Here is an 18,226-nt window from a genome sequence, read left to right as displayed (position 1 = left end):
GTAAAAATTGTACTTTGACCCATTTGAGAAAAGGAATGACATTGTGAGGACTATAATTGTCAATAAATAAAAAAATTTCTCACTTCTTTTAATCCATTGCTTCTTCTAAGTTAGTCAACCAAGTAGTGAAAATTTCAGATTTCATCTATGTTTTTTTATTGTGAGTGTAATGAACAGGCAATGATTTTACTACAGCATAACGTCTCAGTTTTTTAGATTTACCTATAAGTAAGAGCTCTAATTTGTCTGTGTATACTAACAAACAAAAACAATGATCACACACAAGTGAAAACACACAACATGGAAAGTTGTAGACAGAAATTGACAAGTATGTAATCGACAAAATATGCTTGTTTGTCAAAAGAGGGATTCAAGTTAGCCAGATTCCACTGCAAAGACTTCGTAATATAGAGGTAACACTATGTAAGGTTTTAATTTAGACATGGTTTTTCGAGTTATAGAGGTAATCATTTGATCACTTCTACTTATAGAGGTACACTCTCATAATAATTTTTTTGAATTATCCATGGTTTTTTCCAAGTAAGATAGATTTTCTCAAGGAGAAAAAAAAAATGCATTACCAAGAATTTTGAGTTACAGACTCAACTCTATACTGCTTTTTTTTGTGTAAAATTACTGAAATTAACTTACTGTTTATAAGCATGTGTCTCATACATTTCAGTGAATATATATATGATTTCATTATGTTAGTTTAAAGTACACATAGCATAAAGGTAGGTCCAAACAGTCCCATCGAAGAGACTTGGATAATGGACTGACTAAAGTGATCCTACGCGGTCATAAAAGATAATAATAAACAAAGTAAAAAAAACTTGTAATAAAAGAATTTGGAAATTCAATGATAAACGTAAAAAAAATATTATTGATAATAAAAACAAAATATAAATAAAAATCTCATGATAACACTCCAATATTCAGGAAAAACTTCACTCAAGACTTTGACTTTATATCACCTAAGCGACTAAGATAAGTTTTATATTATATTCACTTTTTAATTATTTTTATATTATAAACATTAAACTAAAACTTATTTCATAAACTAAAATTATATGACAGTAATTATTCACAACACTAACAATACTTAAGTGCAAAGAAATATTAATTTTATTAAATGCAATCAGTTATCTAGTACAGCAAGCAACTTGCAAAAAACATCCTACACATGTTTTAATTTTCAATGAAGCAGACATTTATTGAAAAATAAAAATAATAATTAACTATAAGAACAACTGTAATTCAGATGGAAATTCCTTCCATTCTGTCCAATATTATAAATACAAGAAACAGTACAGCTTACACAGAATGTTAAGATTAAGTTGAACAAAAATTAAGTTAATTAATAAGATACATTTTCATGCAAACATTTTTTAAAAGTAAAAATGTATTCTTTTAGGATAAAAAATATTCTTGCGATTCTAATTTTTATATTTGACTAGATACAGAAATGAACTCACATCAGGTTGCGTAAACTGTTCATAAATTAGTTCCCTTGTTTCAGGTCGAACAAACAGACCGTAGGTAATAGGTTGAGTAAGATCACTTATTACAGCTAGCTTGAATTCCTGTGTACTACGAGTAAATGCTGCAGTTATCTAAAAATCATAAAAGATTAAGCAATTAAGCAATAATTTAAAGATTACAGTAGAATAATAAAGACAACAATCATTTTAATACAAACTTTTAAATTAAGCAGTAATCTTGATATTCTTATTAAAATTAAATTTATGAAAAATACATCCACATTATTTCACTGTCAAAAGACGGAAACAGTATCTTTAAAAAAAATTCAGCAAGTGTTTCAAGCAAAGAATGAAAAAGAACTACTTGCTGCAATCTACAATACATTCTCCATTGCATTTCCTAAAACATTTACCCATTCTTACTGAATTCACTGAATGTTGATTTTTTTATTATACTTTCCCTTCATTTTTTTTTGTTTATACTTTACATAATTTTTTCTTTCTGTATTACAATAGCTCAGAAAGAAGAACTACTAGCTGACAAGAACACTACTAGCTACTATAGCTCACAAGAACTACTTGCTGCAATCTACAATACATTCTCCATTGCATTTCCTAAAACATTTACCCATTCTTACTGAATTCACTGAATGTTGATTTTTTTATTATACTTTCCCTTCATTTTTTTTTGTTTATACTTTACATAATTTTTTCTTTCTGTATTACAATAGCTCAGAAAAGAAAGGTTTTATATCATACAATCTCCTTTTTTGCTTTCACATTCATTCTGGAACAACAACAGAGGTCTGATTTTTTTTTTTTTTTTAATACAGTACTTGCAGATATAATACACAATAATAGTTCAACAGCAATTTTATGATAATATGGATGGCAATCCAAATCATAACTGTTAGAATTGTTTTACCCTTGTCTTATAATTAATAACAAATCCTGAAAATATTCAATGGAAAATTAATTTCAGCTATACTTTTGTTTAGCTACATTCATCACAAAGAAAAACTGCATGTATTATTTGAACCAAACATATTTCTTCTACTCAATTACTCATTATATAGAAAAAAACAGATTACTTCCGAATAAATTAATTTTTAACCAAATCTTATAATTAGAGATAAAAAAGAAGGAATTTAGATTTAAATTTGTATTATTTACCTGGTTGCGATACCAATTAAGACTTCTACATTGTTTGGTGATACCCATACAAAAACAACTTATACAGCCTTTATGATGCTTAGTTGATAAATGGAAAGTATTATCCTTGCATTTGTCACATAATGGACCAGTTGCATATTCCTGTATAAATAAAATAACAAACTCAATTTAACAAATAATGCAACAGGAAAAACTATTAAAATGGTAACATAAAGTATCTTTTAAATAAAACTTGAAATCACAAACTAATACAAAATTTGCCAAAGCAAACATGTAAAAAATCAGAAGTGTAAGCAGAAGTTATGGCTAAATGAAAACTGGTTTCATAATTTCAAATGATCATTTTAAATTTAATACATCAGAATTAACAAAAAGTAAATGTAAGACTGAGTTTAATAAAGAAACAAAATATTAGAAGGAATAAATTTATAAATCTGGAAAAAAAATCCCCATGAATTAAGTGAACGAACACACAATTTGAAAAAAATTAAAAATACTCAAAAACAATTTACCAAATATAAAAAAATAGCTATGTTTATGTACACTCAGTTTAACATATATTTTAAGCAAAGAATTTTCTGGTTGCCATTTTACTTCAATAACCATCATTTAGCATGCCTCATTCATTATATTAATTCCTATGAACATTAGGTACTAATAAATGTCAACTGCTTACAGTGAAACCTCACTCAGTTCTGTATAATAAAAGTGGCTTCAGCTACTAACTTCCTTACTTCAAACATATTGATTTCTAGGACATTACTTAATGAAATGTTCTAAACGCTACAAAACCATTATGTTCTTTTTCTCCAAAAGCATTTTTCCCAATTAGCATTTGTAATTAATGAATATACCTTATTATTATGCAAATCAACTTAAAGAAACTACAGTGACAGCTGTTGAAGTATACAAACTGCCATAAAAAATGTAATCTATTACAATACATTACAGACAACAAAAACATACAATAAGTGTTTAGTTATTCTATGCTTTCAAAGTACAGAGGGATACCTGCAATGTAGTTAAATTGGATATTAGAATACAAAGAATTTCTTCAGTGGCTGTACAGAATAATGAAGCTATTTTAATTACTCACTTTTAGACTTTCTTTAGGAATCATGAGACTACTGTTGAAAAAGACGTACATAAATCTTTAAATAACTAATATATCTATTCTTTAACTACTTTTGAAGTAGGTAGATGTTTATGGAAAAGTAAAATAAAGAAATAATTCTTTGAAAAAGACGGTATAGGTTAAATTGCTTGTGAAAATATAAATTGAGTAAGAATAATTTCTTGAGAAAAATGCACTTTAAATTGCTCTTAAGAATAAAAATTGAGTAATAGTTGATATAGCTTGAAACAAAAGCTGGCAATGTCGTGCAGACTTTCCCAGATACGCCAGTAACTTTTTTGAAAATAATGAAAACATTTCCTCATTTTGGGTCCAGAATATAATGCTGGTACCAAAAGCTACTGGTACTGGTGGCCAAAGCTACTTTAATTTTAATAGCCCTTAACTTCAGTGATGAAGAAAGATACAAAAAACTTCTTTTTTTTTAATAATAAAAAATAAAAAAATTAGTGCAAAAAAACAAAAAATATATTTTTTAAAGGTGAGAATAAATTTAAAGAAAATATTTAAAAATAAAAATATTCACGTACAGACTGTATCATGAAGTTCTCCCAGAACTTTCATAATCTATCCTAATCGTGAAAATAATGGAAAAAGTTCATATAACATAATGTCCTAAAATGCTTTGCAAGTTACGGCTAGTGAAAAGTTTTGCTTGGATTTCAACTGCTCTGGTTTATTTAATTAAGGGCAGAATTAGTGATTTCTTATTGGTTTTTTGACATGAAAAATAAAACAGTCCCAGAACAGTATCTGCAGTATTTGCTGAGAAATCTGGGGGTAAAAATCAATAAATTGAAATTAAAATCTCCGACTTTTATGTTTGACATACAATAACTTTGTTAAATGGGTAATAAACACATAAAACTTGTAGAGAATTAAATTCTGAACAAAATGGTGTAAGGTAAGTTGAATAAAACATAGAAAAGTTAGAATTTTATTTAGAAACAGTACACTACTCTAAAGTGCATTATACAAACCAGTTTATAATAATGTTCAAAAATGAGCCAGCCCCATGATGTGTTTTCAACACATTTCTAGGCATGCTTCTGCGCTGCTTTTGTTGCTCTTTTTAGTTATTCAGGGCTGTCCTTAAACTATTCAGCTACATTCATAATGCGAACAATTAATTTATCATGAGAATGTATTTTTGATTTGTATACAATATTTTTCATCCATCCTCACACACAGAAAAAAATATAAAGGGTTTGATCAGGCAATCTTGGTGGTCAGGAATATGGACCTCCACGACCAATCCATTTCTCAAGCAAATTATTATTTAAGTAAGTGGAAACACCACAAGAGTAGTGGAGAGGTGTGCCATCGTGCTGGAAGTGTCTAGCACTCAGTGCGAGAGGAACATCATCAAGCAGCTGCAACAATTCTTCTTAAAGAACGTACAAATAGAACACAGCATTTAAGTGGCCAGGTAATATGAACGGTCCAAACAGCTGATTAAAAGAAGGCCGCACCATACATTGACGGCTAAACTGGTGTTGAAAATTGCCTTCCACCATTTCATGAAGATTTACTTCTGCCAACGTATGCTCACTGCATAAGTTGTTGATGTCATCTCAAGTGAAATTTGCTTACAGAGTGATTTAAACAGTATATTGAGCATTATTGATCAGTTGTAATTATATTATTGCCAACTTTAAAATAATAATTTTTCATGTCAATGTCATTATAGTAAAATTATTATCTAAGTAATTTTAATTTTATTTATTTTTTATTTTACAATTGTTGTGTTATTTACAGTTTTTTTTTTTTTTAATTTTTTTAACAATAAATTTAGTTTTTACAAATTTTTCACATCACCAAAAAAAATTTGTTTTTTATTTACATTAAGTACTTTTATGACAAATGTAGTAATGTACTGTTTCTAAATAAAATTCAAAATTTTCTAACTTTTCTTTGTTTTATTCACCTTACTTTATATACCATTTTGTTCAAAATTAAATTCTCTACAAGTTTTGTTTAAAAGTTTTATGTGTTTATTGCCCATTTAACAATAATATTGTACATCAAACATAAAATTCAGATCTCAAACATTCCGGGACCTAATTTATTAAATTTTTCAGGTCAAAAATTATAAATCACTTATTCTGCTCCTTAATTAATGTCCTAAAAATTTCAGTATGACCTCATTTCACCAGGGTAGCTGAGAAATCCAAGCAAAATCTTTCACTAGCCGTAACTGGCAAACCAAGCATTTTAGGACATATGCTTATCCATTACCTTTTCCATTATTTTCACAAGCAGAATAGGTTATGAAAGTCTTGAAAGAGCATCATCATACACTCTGTATAGATTAAGCTTAACAAATTTTCTGAATTAAACTTTTCTCTAAAACTAACACACCCCCTTCAATGAAAAAAACTTTCCAGAAAACTCTTCAGCATTTGAGAAATGGGGTTTATAATTTTTAAAAATGATACCCACTTCTCGATAACTCTAAGTACAAACTTAAAAAATATTTTTTTAAATGTGTAAACCAAAAGGACGTACAGCAAAAAACAAAAAAAACAATTTCAATTTTAAGAAGCAGTGATTGATTTTTGGAAAAAGGTTTTTTAGATTATTTACGAATGCTATATGTAGGTAACAAATTTGCCAAAGTAAAGTTTTATCTAAACTGCCTCTCAAAAAAGTAAATTTCTTTTTCCACAATATCCCTTACCCCTTGAATTTTGAATGTAGAAATAAAGAATATATTTGGCTCAAATGTACAGAAATATTTGAGCCAAACTTAAAGAAAATCGGCTCAATTAATTCTGAAATAAAAGGTCTAAGGTAGTGTGATGCACACATATGCATTTATATACATAGATTGTTTTTTGTTCTAGAACAGTGTTTCTCAATCTTTTTAGCCCTGCAAACTGCAAGCAGTAAAAAAAATATATAATCATTTTAACCACTTTGGAAAGAATTTAGAATTTTAGATGCAATTTATTAAGTCTCAGAAATATGGGAAAAGTCAAGCGCAGTTTTCCTACAAAATCAAGGAAAAAATTATTTAATAAACAAATGAAGAAGAAAGAAGTTTGCTTTCACATTAGAAATTTCTTTGACCACAATGACTACAACAGATCAGAGGTTATGGTGACGATGATTTTGATGAAAATAATATTAAAAAAAATACAAGTGTGTGATTAAAATAACCAGGAGTTTGAGAATGATCAGTAAGGGGACTCTTAATAAAGTTATAAAGAAGGTACAGCAAGAAAGTGAATCAGCAAAACTAGTATGAGGCATCAAAGATAATTAACAATGTCTTACACAAAGCACACCACAGCAAAAGGTAGAAAATAGGTTGCAAGGTCAGAAACAGTTTTTAATCTGCCTGATGTTACAATTAAGTGTTGCATCTAAGAAACAACAGTTACTGTATTTACTCGAAAATAAGACCCTGTTTTTTAATGTAATTATATCCCAAAATCTGGAGGCTCTTATATTTGAGGCAGGTCTTACAAATGGGTATTTCAGAAAATGAAAATAAAAGAATTACCAAACAATGAATTTAGTATGTTTTATTAAACACTAACTATTGTAAGTTATACAGATAAAAAAGTCTTATTATTTGAAGATACATGCTATTTGACATCAGGGGTGTGGCTTTGTTCAGGTTCACACATACCAGTTTGTCTGAAAACAGAAATGAACGACTTACGAATTTAGAGTTTGAACCAATTGCTGTTATTTTAACAACAATACTAAAAGGGCAGTATTGTGTTTTAATTACCTGGAACACACTTGCTTACTCGGAGTTACTGCTGCTTTCATCACCATCCTCCTCATCTTCACATCATCGATGTCAGTCTCTCCCTCAGTTGTGTTTTTAGAATCCTTGTATATAAGGTGATCTTCCGTTCCATCCAATGCGCAGGAGATGCCAGTCTTCTTGAAACTCTTGATTATCATTTTTGGAGTAATTACCTCCCAGGCTTTGACAGTCCACTTGCAAAGAAGCTCTATTGAAGTTTTCTGCATTTGTTCACTCTTTGTGAATGTGTGATCTCCATCTGACATCCTTTTATGTAAAACTTCTGAACGTGGTCCTTGAATGGCTTACTGATGCTCATGTCCAAACAGCACAGAAGTGAGGCCTCCTGAAATAACTGCAGCATCCGAGTGCATTTCATCGATTCAATTCTTCACAGAATCTTCAAGATGGCTAAGGAAGCTATCTAAAACAAGAAGTCCTTGTTTCTTTAACATTGCTCCAGGGCGGCATTCCAAATGACTTTTAGCCAGTCACACATTAGTTTCCAGTCATCCACCCCTTATCTTGTACACGAATATGTAAACCTTTTGGTAGTTTCCCTTCAGCATATTTTTTTTTTAAAAATGACAGGAGGCAATTTTTTTCCATCTGCACAAATGGCTAACATAACTGCACATCTCATTTTTTTCTGCTCCAGCTGTTGTCACCTGTACAATGGATGCGCCACTTTGTTTACAGTTGTGTTCTGCAACATTTCAAAAAAGACAGGTGTTTCATCAGCGTCTCCAATCTGAGATATGAGGTACTGATTTTTTCCTCTTTCACGTAGTACGTATCATTGAAACTCCAAAATTTTGTCAGTATATTCTGCTGGTAGTCACTGGCACAAAGAAGTTGTCCCTTTCTTCTCATTAATCACACCACCCACCCACGACTGGCTTCAAAGTCACTCAGATTTACATAGTGTTTTGCTACTTTGCACCCTTTCATTGTATCACTTCACAGCATTTTCTTCTCTTCTCTTCCACCCACTCAAATCATCCACTACGGGATGGCATCAATTTTAGAGCCACAAAAAATGAAATTCCTTTTATCGCACCATTAAGTTTATCTTTCTGATTTCTCCAGTAACGAATCATGTTTGATTGTGCCAAATACTCTCAACTCACTGCTCTGTACACCACTTTTTTCTGAGAATTCCAAAACATCTAACTTAACCCTACAATGAAACTTTTCCACGAATTCATTTTACCAGTAACACAGACAAAATGCAAGAGAAACTCACTTTTAATAAAGTTGCTACAGTTCTAACCAAAGGTCTTGTTTTACTAGTAAGAAGAAAGCAGGTAATAGGACTGAAGCTACTACTGTGTGATGGTCAACATCCCCTCCCCCCCGTCACACCCTCTCAGACAAATACCACAGCATTGTTTTGCAAACACCTGAAAGGGTAAAATTTGTACTTGGCAAACAAATAACTGTAAGTATAGTAACAAAGAAATTCCCGAAGAACTGTTTTTCTAGGAATTACCAGCTTGTCAAACTGATGGGTCTAACATTAGCAATTTTTTTCTAAAATTTGCCTGCAAAACTTGGAGGGTCTTACAATCGAGGGGGCCTTATTTTTAAATAATTAATTTTTATATAATTAATTAAAAATTATAGTAAGTGAATAGGTATATCAAACTAAATTTTTCTTCTTTTTTAATTGTTACTTTTACAGTAAGTATCTATTAAATATATTAAATTTACATTGAGAATGAAAAATTAAGTTAACCTAATTAACTTAACATGAGCTAAGATTTTTTTAATGTCTATTTTTAAACTGATTTGCAGACCGTGTTTAAATCATATCAGTTTATTTGATACTTTTATCCACATTAAAAATATATTTTTATAATAAAATATCATTTTGTCACATTTTATTATACATCTGTACAATTTCAATCCAAGTTGCAATCCTCTTACTGGTTACTATTGTATAACAGTTTGCTGTATAATTATCAGAAACTTTATTCAATATTATGAATAAAGAAATATAATAATATAATACATAAACAAATATTAAAACAGAAAAGGTATCTATCATAAGTGAAAAGAATTATTAATTTTCAAAAACTTGAAATAAAAATCAGCACATCCTAAAAAAAATTAATAAAGTAATTCATGTTTTCTGTAACAGTGAGTTCATAAACATTTTCTTTTAAAAACTATTAAAGTAAATAATAAGCTGTTAACAGTTAATATTGGAAGTAAATTCATAGAACATTCAGTTGAAGATTATTTATACTTACCAATTAAAATTATAAAAAAGTGAAGCATGAAAACAGAAACGTTTATATTTTAAAATAGAACCACTATATTAATAAAGAACTGTTAAAAATCAATTTATTCAAACAGATTCTCCAAGTGAATCCGCCTCTTTTTTCATGAATGAAAAAAAAAAGAACTTCACACAAAAGAGCAACTCATTTTACTTGAATACACTTAATTTAAGTAAATGCTTTTATCTTAAAACGCATAATTACACAAAAAATATTTTTTTCACATATTTTGACCCAGAAAATAAAAACCTACCTCCTAAAAATATTACTTGAAATATACATACAACTTTTAAAAAATTAAAATAATTCATCAAAATATTGACCCTGTGCTAATTAACTTAAAAAAACAACTTAACCACCAAACACAGTAACAGAAAAACCTAAAAAAAACTAATACTAATAGTTGACTTTCATGGGATCCCGCATTATCAGTCGGTGCATAATTCTACAATTACATCATCAACTAACAACAAAAACAAAAAGAAATAAAAACTTAAAAATTTAGAATATAAACTGTAACAACAGAACTCCACTGCCATTAGTGAAATGATATAAATTTAAAACATCCATAAATTTATAATCATATCGAATCAGTAACATTTAAATTTAAAGATTTAGAAAACAAACTCTAACTACCACAAAATCTCTAACACAACTCCACTACCATTATGAACTTTTAAATTTACATTATTTCACTAATGGCAGTGGACTTATGTTGTCATAAATTTTGTGGTTGTTATGGCTTGTTTTCTACATTTTTAAGTTTTTATTTCTTTTTGTTGTTTGTACAGACTGAATTGTGTACAGACTGATGATGCAGGATTCCACAAAAGTCGACTATTGGTATTAGTTTCTTTTAGGCTTTTCTGTTACTGTGTTTGGTGGTTAAATTGTGTTTTTTGAATATATATATATATAATAGATTTTTTTTTTTTTATTATGATTGTGACTCAAACTACACAAAACATTTCTAGAACAACAAGCATATCCTATATGTCTTCGTATCCCAACAAGTAAAAGCAGGACAACCAGGGGATATGTCAAAATATCACAGGATATCTAAAGAATAATTTATAAATATTCTGAGGTAAGCAAAAAGTCTCACTACTATTTGTCATTCTTCTAGAAAAAGTGGAATATCCATCACACTGAAACTAAATCACATTTTTAGAAGTGAGCAGATAAAATCTTTCGTAACTGCTAAGTTTTCAAAATCTTTTAAAATGTTTTGACTTAATGGTTAAAAAGATTTATGCACTATATTTTATGAAAATACAATAATTTTATACTTTTAGTCTGTAATTAAACCACTGACTTAATTACAGTAAGCCAATTCTTACCATATCAAGACAACTAGCAGTAACAATGTACAGTGTTGAGTCTACCTTACTCTTTTTCCTGTCAGGTTACTACTTTCAATTTTTAATTATTTTTCTTGTTCTAGATTTTTTGTGAAACTACGTGCATGTATTCATGCTATCAGCAGTTTATTAAAAATTGTACACAAATTATTCAAACACATCAATTAGTGATTTTATTAAAATAATCGTGTACTTAAATCACATGGTATTTAGAGAACTGCTGAATACAGATATGTAACATGAACTGAACTAACTATCCTTTTAGAGTTCTTAGTATGTATTTGATAACCTACGGATATTCTGTAAAATAAAAATATCATAGCTTGAGAATACACCACAAATATCCAAAGCATATTAGACATTAGGATGTCCTTGGAACTATAAATAGCAGATTCAAAGATTCCTCATAAACATTATTGTTTACTAGGAGATACCAAACACAAGTTTTGGTTTGCCTCGTGTTTTATATTACGAATAATTTTATCATATAAACTCCGGCTAACTCTCCCAGGCAAGTATACCACATGGAAGTAATCTTTCTGCAGAAACATTAATTGTTGAATTAAATTAAAAAGTTTTTAAATTTATTTATTCCATAAAATTGTAAAATTAAATAACTAAATATCTGTGTTTTGCTGAAATTTAATTATGAACTTTTATTATTTGATATGAGAAGAAACTGTAATTATTCCTAAATATTTACACTTTGTCAACATGTTCTAGAAAGGAATAGTGAAAAAAATATGGTCAATGGTTCATGTAAAAGCTTTCATATATTACTGAGAGTAAGACATGACAAACAAAATAAATATGTACCAGTAATAGTGAATTATTTTAATAACAATAATTAATCTAAAAATTTATGTAACTAACTTCTTTGAATTATTAATAGTTCAACTAATTCTTTTTTTTTTTATTTTTACCTACCTTACATCTACACTGGCCAGTCTGTGGATCAGGATGTGTTGAGACGGATCCAGCAACATTACAATAATCTAAAATTAAAAAAATATGTGTATTTATTTTTTTACAATGATAACAAATGTATATGAAACAATCTGAAGTTTAAAATTAGATTTTTTTATACGAACAAATTTTTTAAAAAATCTTTAAAATTTAGCAGCAGTAATTTTCTGCAAAACAGAATAATAAAAATGAAACAATTAAGAGAGAAAAAATTCCATTACAAGTTATGATTGATAATATTTTCTAACAATATTTACCTTTTTTACAGGAATCGCCTGGAACTGTTGGATTTCCTGAGTAACCTTGATCACATGTTTCACATCTACGACCAGTATAGCCTTCAGGACAATTGCAAGTAACCTGTCCATCTGTATCCAAAATGCATGTGCGACCAAACCTGAAAAGAAATACTAATGCAGTTTTACAAAAACAAAATATATAAGTAAAGTTGATTACTTTAGCCGTAAAGAAATGAAGATAAAAACGGATGGTCATAATCAAACCAACATTTTTGAGAAAGATTTTTTTTTTAAATTTCCAAAGTATTGATAATAACGACAGATGAACTTAAACCAACTGACACATACCCATCCCAGCTACTAACCATTCTCATAACACAATTGTACATTTATAAATGAAATTACTCTAGAAATCTTCAATCTAATTAAAAAAAAAACATTTACTGCATTTAAAGAATATTTTTCTTGTATTAAATCAATTTTTTTTTTTTTATGTATTATTTTATGTAACAAATTTACAAGATTGGTTAATAACCAAAGCCTAGTCTCTGTGAAAATTTTACCCCATACTTTTCACTGATATTGAATTACTTATTAAATTTTTTAATTAATTATTAATTCCTCATTTTCAATTAATTACTTTGATTATATAGTCAACAGAGAATAATCTGTTGACTATATTTATTTTAAGAATTAAAATAAATCAGATGCTTACTGATTAGATGGTGTTGTGTGTGGACATGGGCACACTTCGCATGGTATATTACGGCTAGGATCTCCATAGTATCCAGGCCGGCAGCCACCAGGACGAGTACAACGTCCAAGCCATTGACCAGACGATTCACGTAGAAATCCTGGCGCACATTCCTAAAAATGTTTAAATTATTTTAAATTCAAGTAATAAAATCCAATAAAGTCTAATAAAATACAGAATTATATATATATATATATATATATATATAATAGTATTAAATGAAAAGATATTACTTTAATAATTATTTAACAATATATATCAATACTAAGAATAACCTGGAGACACTTAATTAAAAATGTAAGAAATCTGTAGATACAAAGAGCCTTCAAAAACATTATTTCATCTAGATTCAAACGAACTGAAATAAAGAAAATTGTGATTTATGAAAAAAAAAAGAATAATTCAAATTATCTACCAAGGAGCCAAAATAAAGAATAAATCAAATAAGCTCAATAATATCAGCATGGTAAAAGTGTTCTTTATATCAATTCCATAATTGGATACTAAGAACTTCATTGAGATTGATAGAGGAATTTTCCTAAATGGTATGGCTCCTTACAAAAGTTCTTAATTTTCTTTTTTACATTTTCAATCTCAGATTTGTTAACCCTAGATTACCCATCTTTATTCTGTTTTTGCTAACTATGTAACTCAATGTTTGTTGAACGCTTGCGCCTGGGGCAGTTAAACCTGCATCATTCCCAGGCAGCCACCAGTGAAGCCATGAGGCTCCTTGAGGAGTACAACCTCAAGGTCCTCTTGGTCCAAGGAGCCGTATGCGGTCGGGGATAGGGTGGTCAATCAGTTTCCGTAGGGTGGATGTTACTCATTCTCATAGGGAACGACCACTCTCCACAGTCATGGTTGGCTCAGATTCGTTGGGTGTCTTCTGGATGGCCCACTGATCTGATAAAACAATTCACCATTGTGCTAACCACGTGGGATATGCTCAATGACATACTAGTGTCGGGATACTTCCAGCTTGGATGGAGTATCGATGACTTGCTGGCCAAGTTGGGAAGATTCTGGACGGTCTCCCGGGCACCAGAGTGCTGGTTGCTCTGGACGCTAATGCCAAGTCTCCCGCCTGGGGTTCACCATTCACTGACCCCAGAGGCGCTGGTCTCGAACAGTTCGTTGAAGACAGGAACCTCTACTTGATTAACAACGCAGAAACACTGCAAAATTTCTCTTCTGAACAGAGGGAAAGTTACAGTGACATCACTTTAGTGACGGGCGAATGCTGTTCCAGAGTTCCAGAGTTGGGTCATTATAACCTAAGGGGCCTGGATCAGGACAGGATTCAGCGCGTGTGCGCAGCTGCCTTACAGGGGTTGGAATGGCGCATGAAGCACAGGGATGATGTCTTATTTCAGAACTTTACCAACCACATCTTTTTTTGCGAAAAAAATGATACATCTGCTTAAACAATGCCTTTTTTGCCAGTTACAGTTTGATACAGTTTCTTTGCTCATGTCTACGTATTTCAAAACATAAAATGAATAGATGAATAAAACTATAAGTACGTTATCAGCTATACCAGTGATTCCCAAACTGTGCGCTCAGTGCCTAGGGAAGCCATGGCCTCTTCACAGGGGTGCCACAAAATATTGTAAAAGCTTCATAATTAATTGAACCAAGACATTTTTAAATATTAATTTAATGTTAATAAAGTAAAAAAAAAAGTTAAATAATGGAGATACACGAGTTTAATTTTTTATTTTTATCTCTTACTTACAAGTAATCATATTTTTACTTAAAAATTTTAATTGAAAAAGGGCACTGTGACTAGGAAAAGTTTGGGAACCACTGAACTACACAGTAAAATGATGTGTACAAATGAGACAGAAGGAGAAAATCAGCAATTAAAAGGAAACTGAAGGCTGAATAAACATCCACCACGAGAAGGGAAATCATAGCAAAGGAGAGAGGATTATTTATTATAGTTTCCAAGGAAAAAAATAAAAAACAGTAATCATACACATCAAAAAATTGAATGTTGACAGGCTACCATTCAAACTTTCTTATTTCATAAATTAGACTATAGAAACATCTGCAATTAAAAGATTGTGAATCAAATGTGTGCAGTGTTACAGTTTTTCTTTATTTGAAAAGTTGAAATAATATTCTACTAACTTTATTGCAGAGAAATTCTTTCATAAAAATGTTTTCCGTAACATTTTACTTTAGACTGTTCTTATTCATTGCAAAAATTAACTTCAAACTAATAATAGAAAGGTAAAATTATTGATAACATTATCAAATTACATTATGTCAAAAATTCCATGAAGAGACTTTGAAATAACATAAAATTTGAATTAATGATGATAAAATTAATGAAGATCTTTTGTATATTATTTTTATAAAAAATTCCGACCAGGAATTCAAAGCATATTTTTAAAAGAAGTTTTTCATAAATTGTAATTCGAATAATAACATAATTCCTTTTTAAGCTTTTTGAATTTTATATAGAGTACAATTATCTACCTTTCTTAGCTTCTTGACCAACCCAACTAAATACAAAAATTATGACGATCTTAGCAGAAAATATAATTTAATAGTAATTCGTATGAATTTTAATTACTGAAAGATATTGAAACAAACATCACTATGCTGTAAAATTCCATATGCAATAAAAAAAATTAATTTAATCTAAGGCCCATTGCTTCAGGTTCTATCAGAAATAACAATAAACTAACATAGCTATATCCAATGAAATGTTCTTCATTCTATCATGTATGCTATAATTAACTTAGGAACATTTAACTATTACCTCACAAGAAAGACCCATGTAACCAGCAGGACATGTACACTGCTCAACTAAAGCAGCTTGTCCCTGTCCAGAATTTGGAAGAGCAGCAGAATCCATATGAATACTAGATATTGTTGTGTCAACACCTGGTCCAGTCAGATATTGTAAACTGAAAAATAAACAAATGACAGTATAAAGATATGACTACTTTTTTTCTGTAGACTGATTTGATCCACACACTGATTTGCGCTAAAACTTAAAACTTATCGTCATTTTCATTCTGAACATATCCTTGAATAACAAAATAACTAAATAAGCAGCATTAAAAACACAACCACCAAACTAGATTTAAAAAAAAATATTTTTTGGCTGTAAAAAACTTCTCTTGCCTCCAATTCATCTGAAATTGTTTCAATACCAAAAAATATTCAATATTCTCCTTATGATTTATAATACAGCAATTCTAAGAAATATCTAAGTGCGTAATACAGTACCATCTAAGTTCCTCTAGCACTACAAAGCAATGTGAATTTTCCATAAATCAAATTAGAAAATAAAAGATATAAAAGATTGATAACTATGAAATAAAAGTCTACTATCTTAACATCCCCTGCAAGTTATAATCTCTAAACTTCTTACATCCATTAAATAGATCTGTTGATTTACTGACCGATTGGTACTTGCAAACAATTAACAAGAAAAAATCAAATAAAATTAAAATAATTAAATTGGTATAATTAATAAGGATAAATTTATATAAATAAATAGGTATACGAGAACATTCATTAAAATAATTTCAAAAGAAAACATTTGTTTAATAAAGCATTTATTTTTTTAAATATCAAAATGTTAACAAGTTAAATAATGAATTATTCAACATGCTAAAGTTCTTGGTTGGGAGTTGTTTCTACTACATTCTTTGAAAATAAATAAATAATAATAATAACCATGAACAATAAAATTAAGTATTAAAAGAATATGATACATACTTAATAAGAATGTTTTCAACATTTGCTAAAGCCATCATAATATCTCCTCTTGTTGCCAGAACATCACCACTGCCTGGGTAGTCACCACCTACAAATATTTTTGTACAATAAAAAAGGAATCTCATAAAATCACTAAAAAAAATTTAATACATTTTTAACAGAAAGTATTTAAAAGAAAGCTCCCGGTATAAAATTTATTTAATTATATAATTTATAAAAATGACACTTAAGTACAAAAGAAAGCTTACAACAGTCAACAAAATACTGATTACACATGAATATAACATTTGTCTTCAAAAAATGATCAAGACTTTTTTTGAAGTCTCAACAGCTACAGTTATATACAGAATACCATAACAGAAAAAGAAAAAAAGTAGAAAAGAATAGACATATGTTATCTTAGAAGAATATTTAATTTAACAACTCAAATACCAAAATAAATTTGGAAATTCTTTTCTAAATTTCATTTGTTGAGCCCAAAATAACAAGAAAACAACTGTAACTGTAGAGAATTTATTGAAGATTATAATTAAAAAAATTTAATCAGATTCAGATTTGTTAAAGACTCAAAATTTCATTAGAAATATAAAAATCTGATTTTAAATTTACAATAATTGAAAGGTATTCAATGAATATCTAAAAAACCATTACTGAAGCATACATTAAACATTAGTTAATTAAACACCAATAGTTTAATTTTAATGATAAATAGTAAGAAATTACATGATCAGTTAAATATTACTGCAGTTGAATTTCAGGATGTTTAAGGTAATAAAAAAAGGCAGATAATTTTTTAATTGTACATTTATCTAAACTTTAAGCACCTGTTTTTAGTACTCTTAATTCTGAAGGCTTACCTTTGGCTGAATACAAATGGCAAAATCCATAATAAAATTGTTTCAAAATTTTAATGCATCATTTAAGATGTAATACCTCTGAAGCTACAAGTTGTGAAAGTATGGGGGGTACACATTGAGTTAAGTTATTTAAAAATTTTGTCATATGAATTTTATTACACTAGACTCTCCTTGTAATAGGAGATTTTTACTACATACAAATTTGATTATTTATTAAGTTCACAGTTTTATAATTGCAAGTAATTTATTTATTCTTAGTCTGTTTACTTTTAATTTATTTTCTATTTCTTCACTTTTATTAAAACAATTTGGCAATGTTATAACCTATCCATTACACATCTACCATGTAATAAAAATAAAAAAATTTAATACAAAATCTGCTCATAATTTCACTTTAACATTTAATTAATAACACTGAAACTTTAGTGAAACTACCATATTGGATAAAATTTGTACCCAGTTGCTGTAACG

At 29.0% G+C, this 18,226-nt stretch overlaps 1 protein-coding gene across 15 annotated transcripts in view; it reads right to left on the bottom strand.

Annotated features, from left to right (window-relative positions):
• trol (terribly reduced optic lobes) overlaps positions 1-18,226 on the bottom strand; it is a 1,106,314-nt gene that overhangs the window by 194,574 nt on the left and 893,514 nt on the right. For all 15 annotated transcript variants that reach the window (XM_075355875.1, XM_075355878.1, XM_075355883.1 and 12 more), the window contains 7 exons: positions 16,899-16,986; positions 15,931-16,078; positions 13,119-13,270; positions 12,422-12,561; positions 12,126-12,193; positions 2,655-2,795; positions 1,476-1,613 (listed from right to left, as the gene is read on the bottom strand). In XM_075355875.1, coding sequence (XP_075211990.1) covers positions 1,476-1,613; positions 2,655-2,795; positions 12,126-12,193; positions 12,422-12,561; positions 13,119-13,270; positions 15,931-16,078; positions 16,899-16,986 — 875 coding nt within the window. The remainder of the gene's footprint in view (positions 1-1,475; positions 1,614-2,654; positions 2,796-12,125; positions 12,194-12,421; positions 12,562-13,118; positions 13,271-15,930; positions 16,079-16,898; positions 16,987-18,226) is intronic.

Source organism: Lycorma delicatula, chromosome 2, assembly GCF_047948215.1.
Source record: "Lycorma delicatula isolate Av1 chromosome 2, ASM4794821v1, whole genome shotgun sequence".
In the NCBI taxonomy this organism is placed as follows: domain Eukaryota; kingdom Metazoa; phylum Arthropoda; class Insecta; order Hemiptera; family Fulgoridae; genus Lycorma; species Lycorma delicatula.
This window is presented reverse-complemented; position numbering and strand designations above follow the sequence as displayed.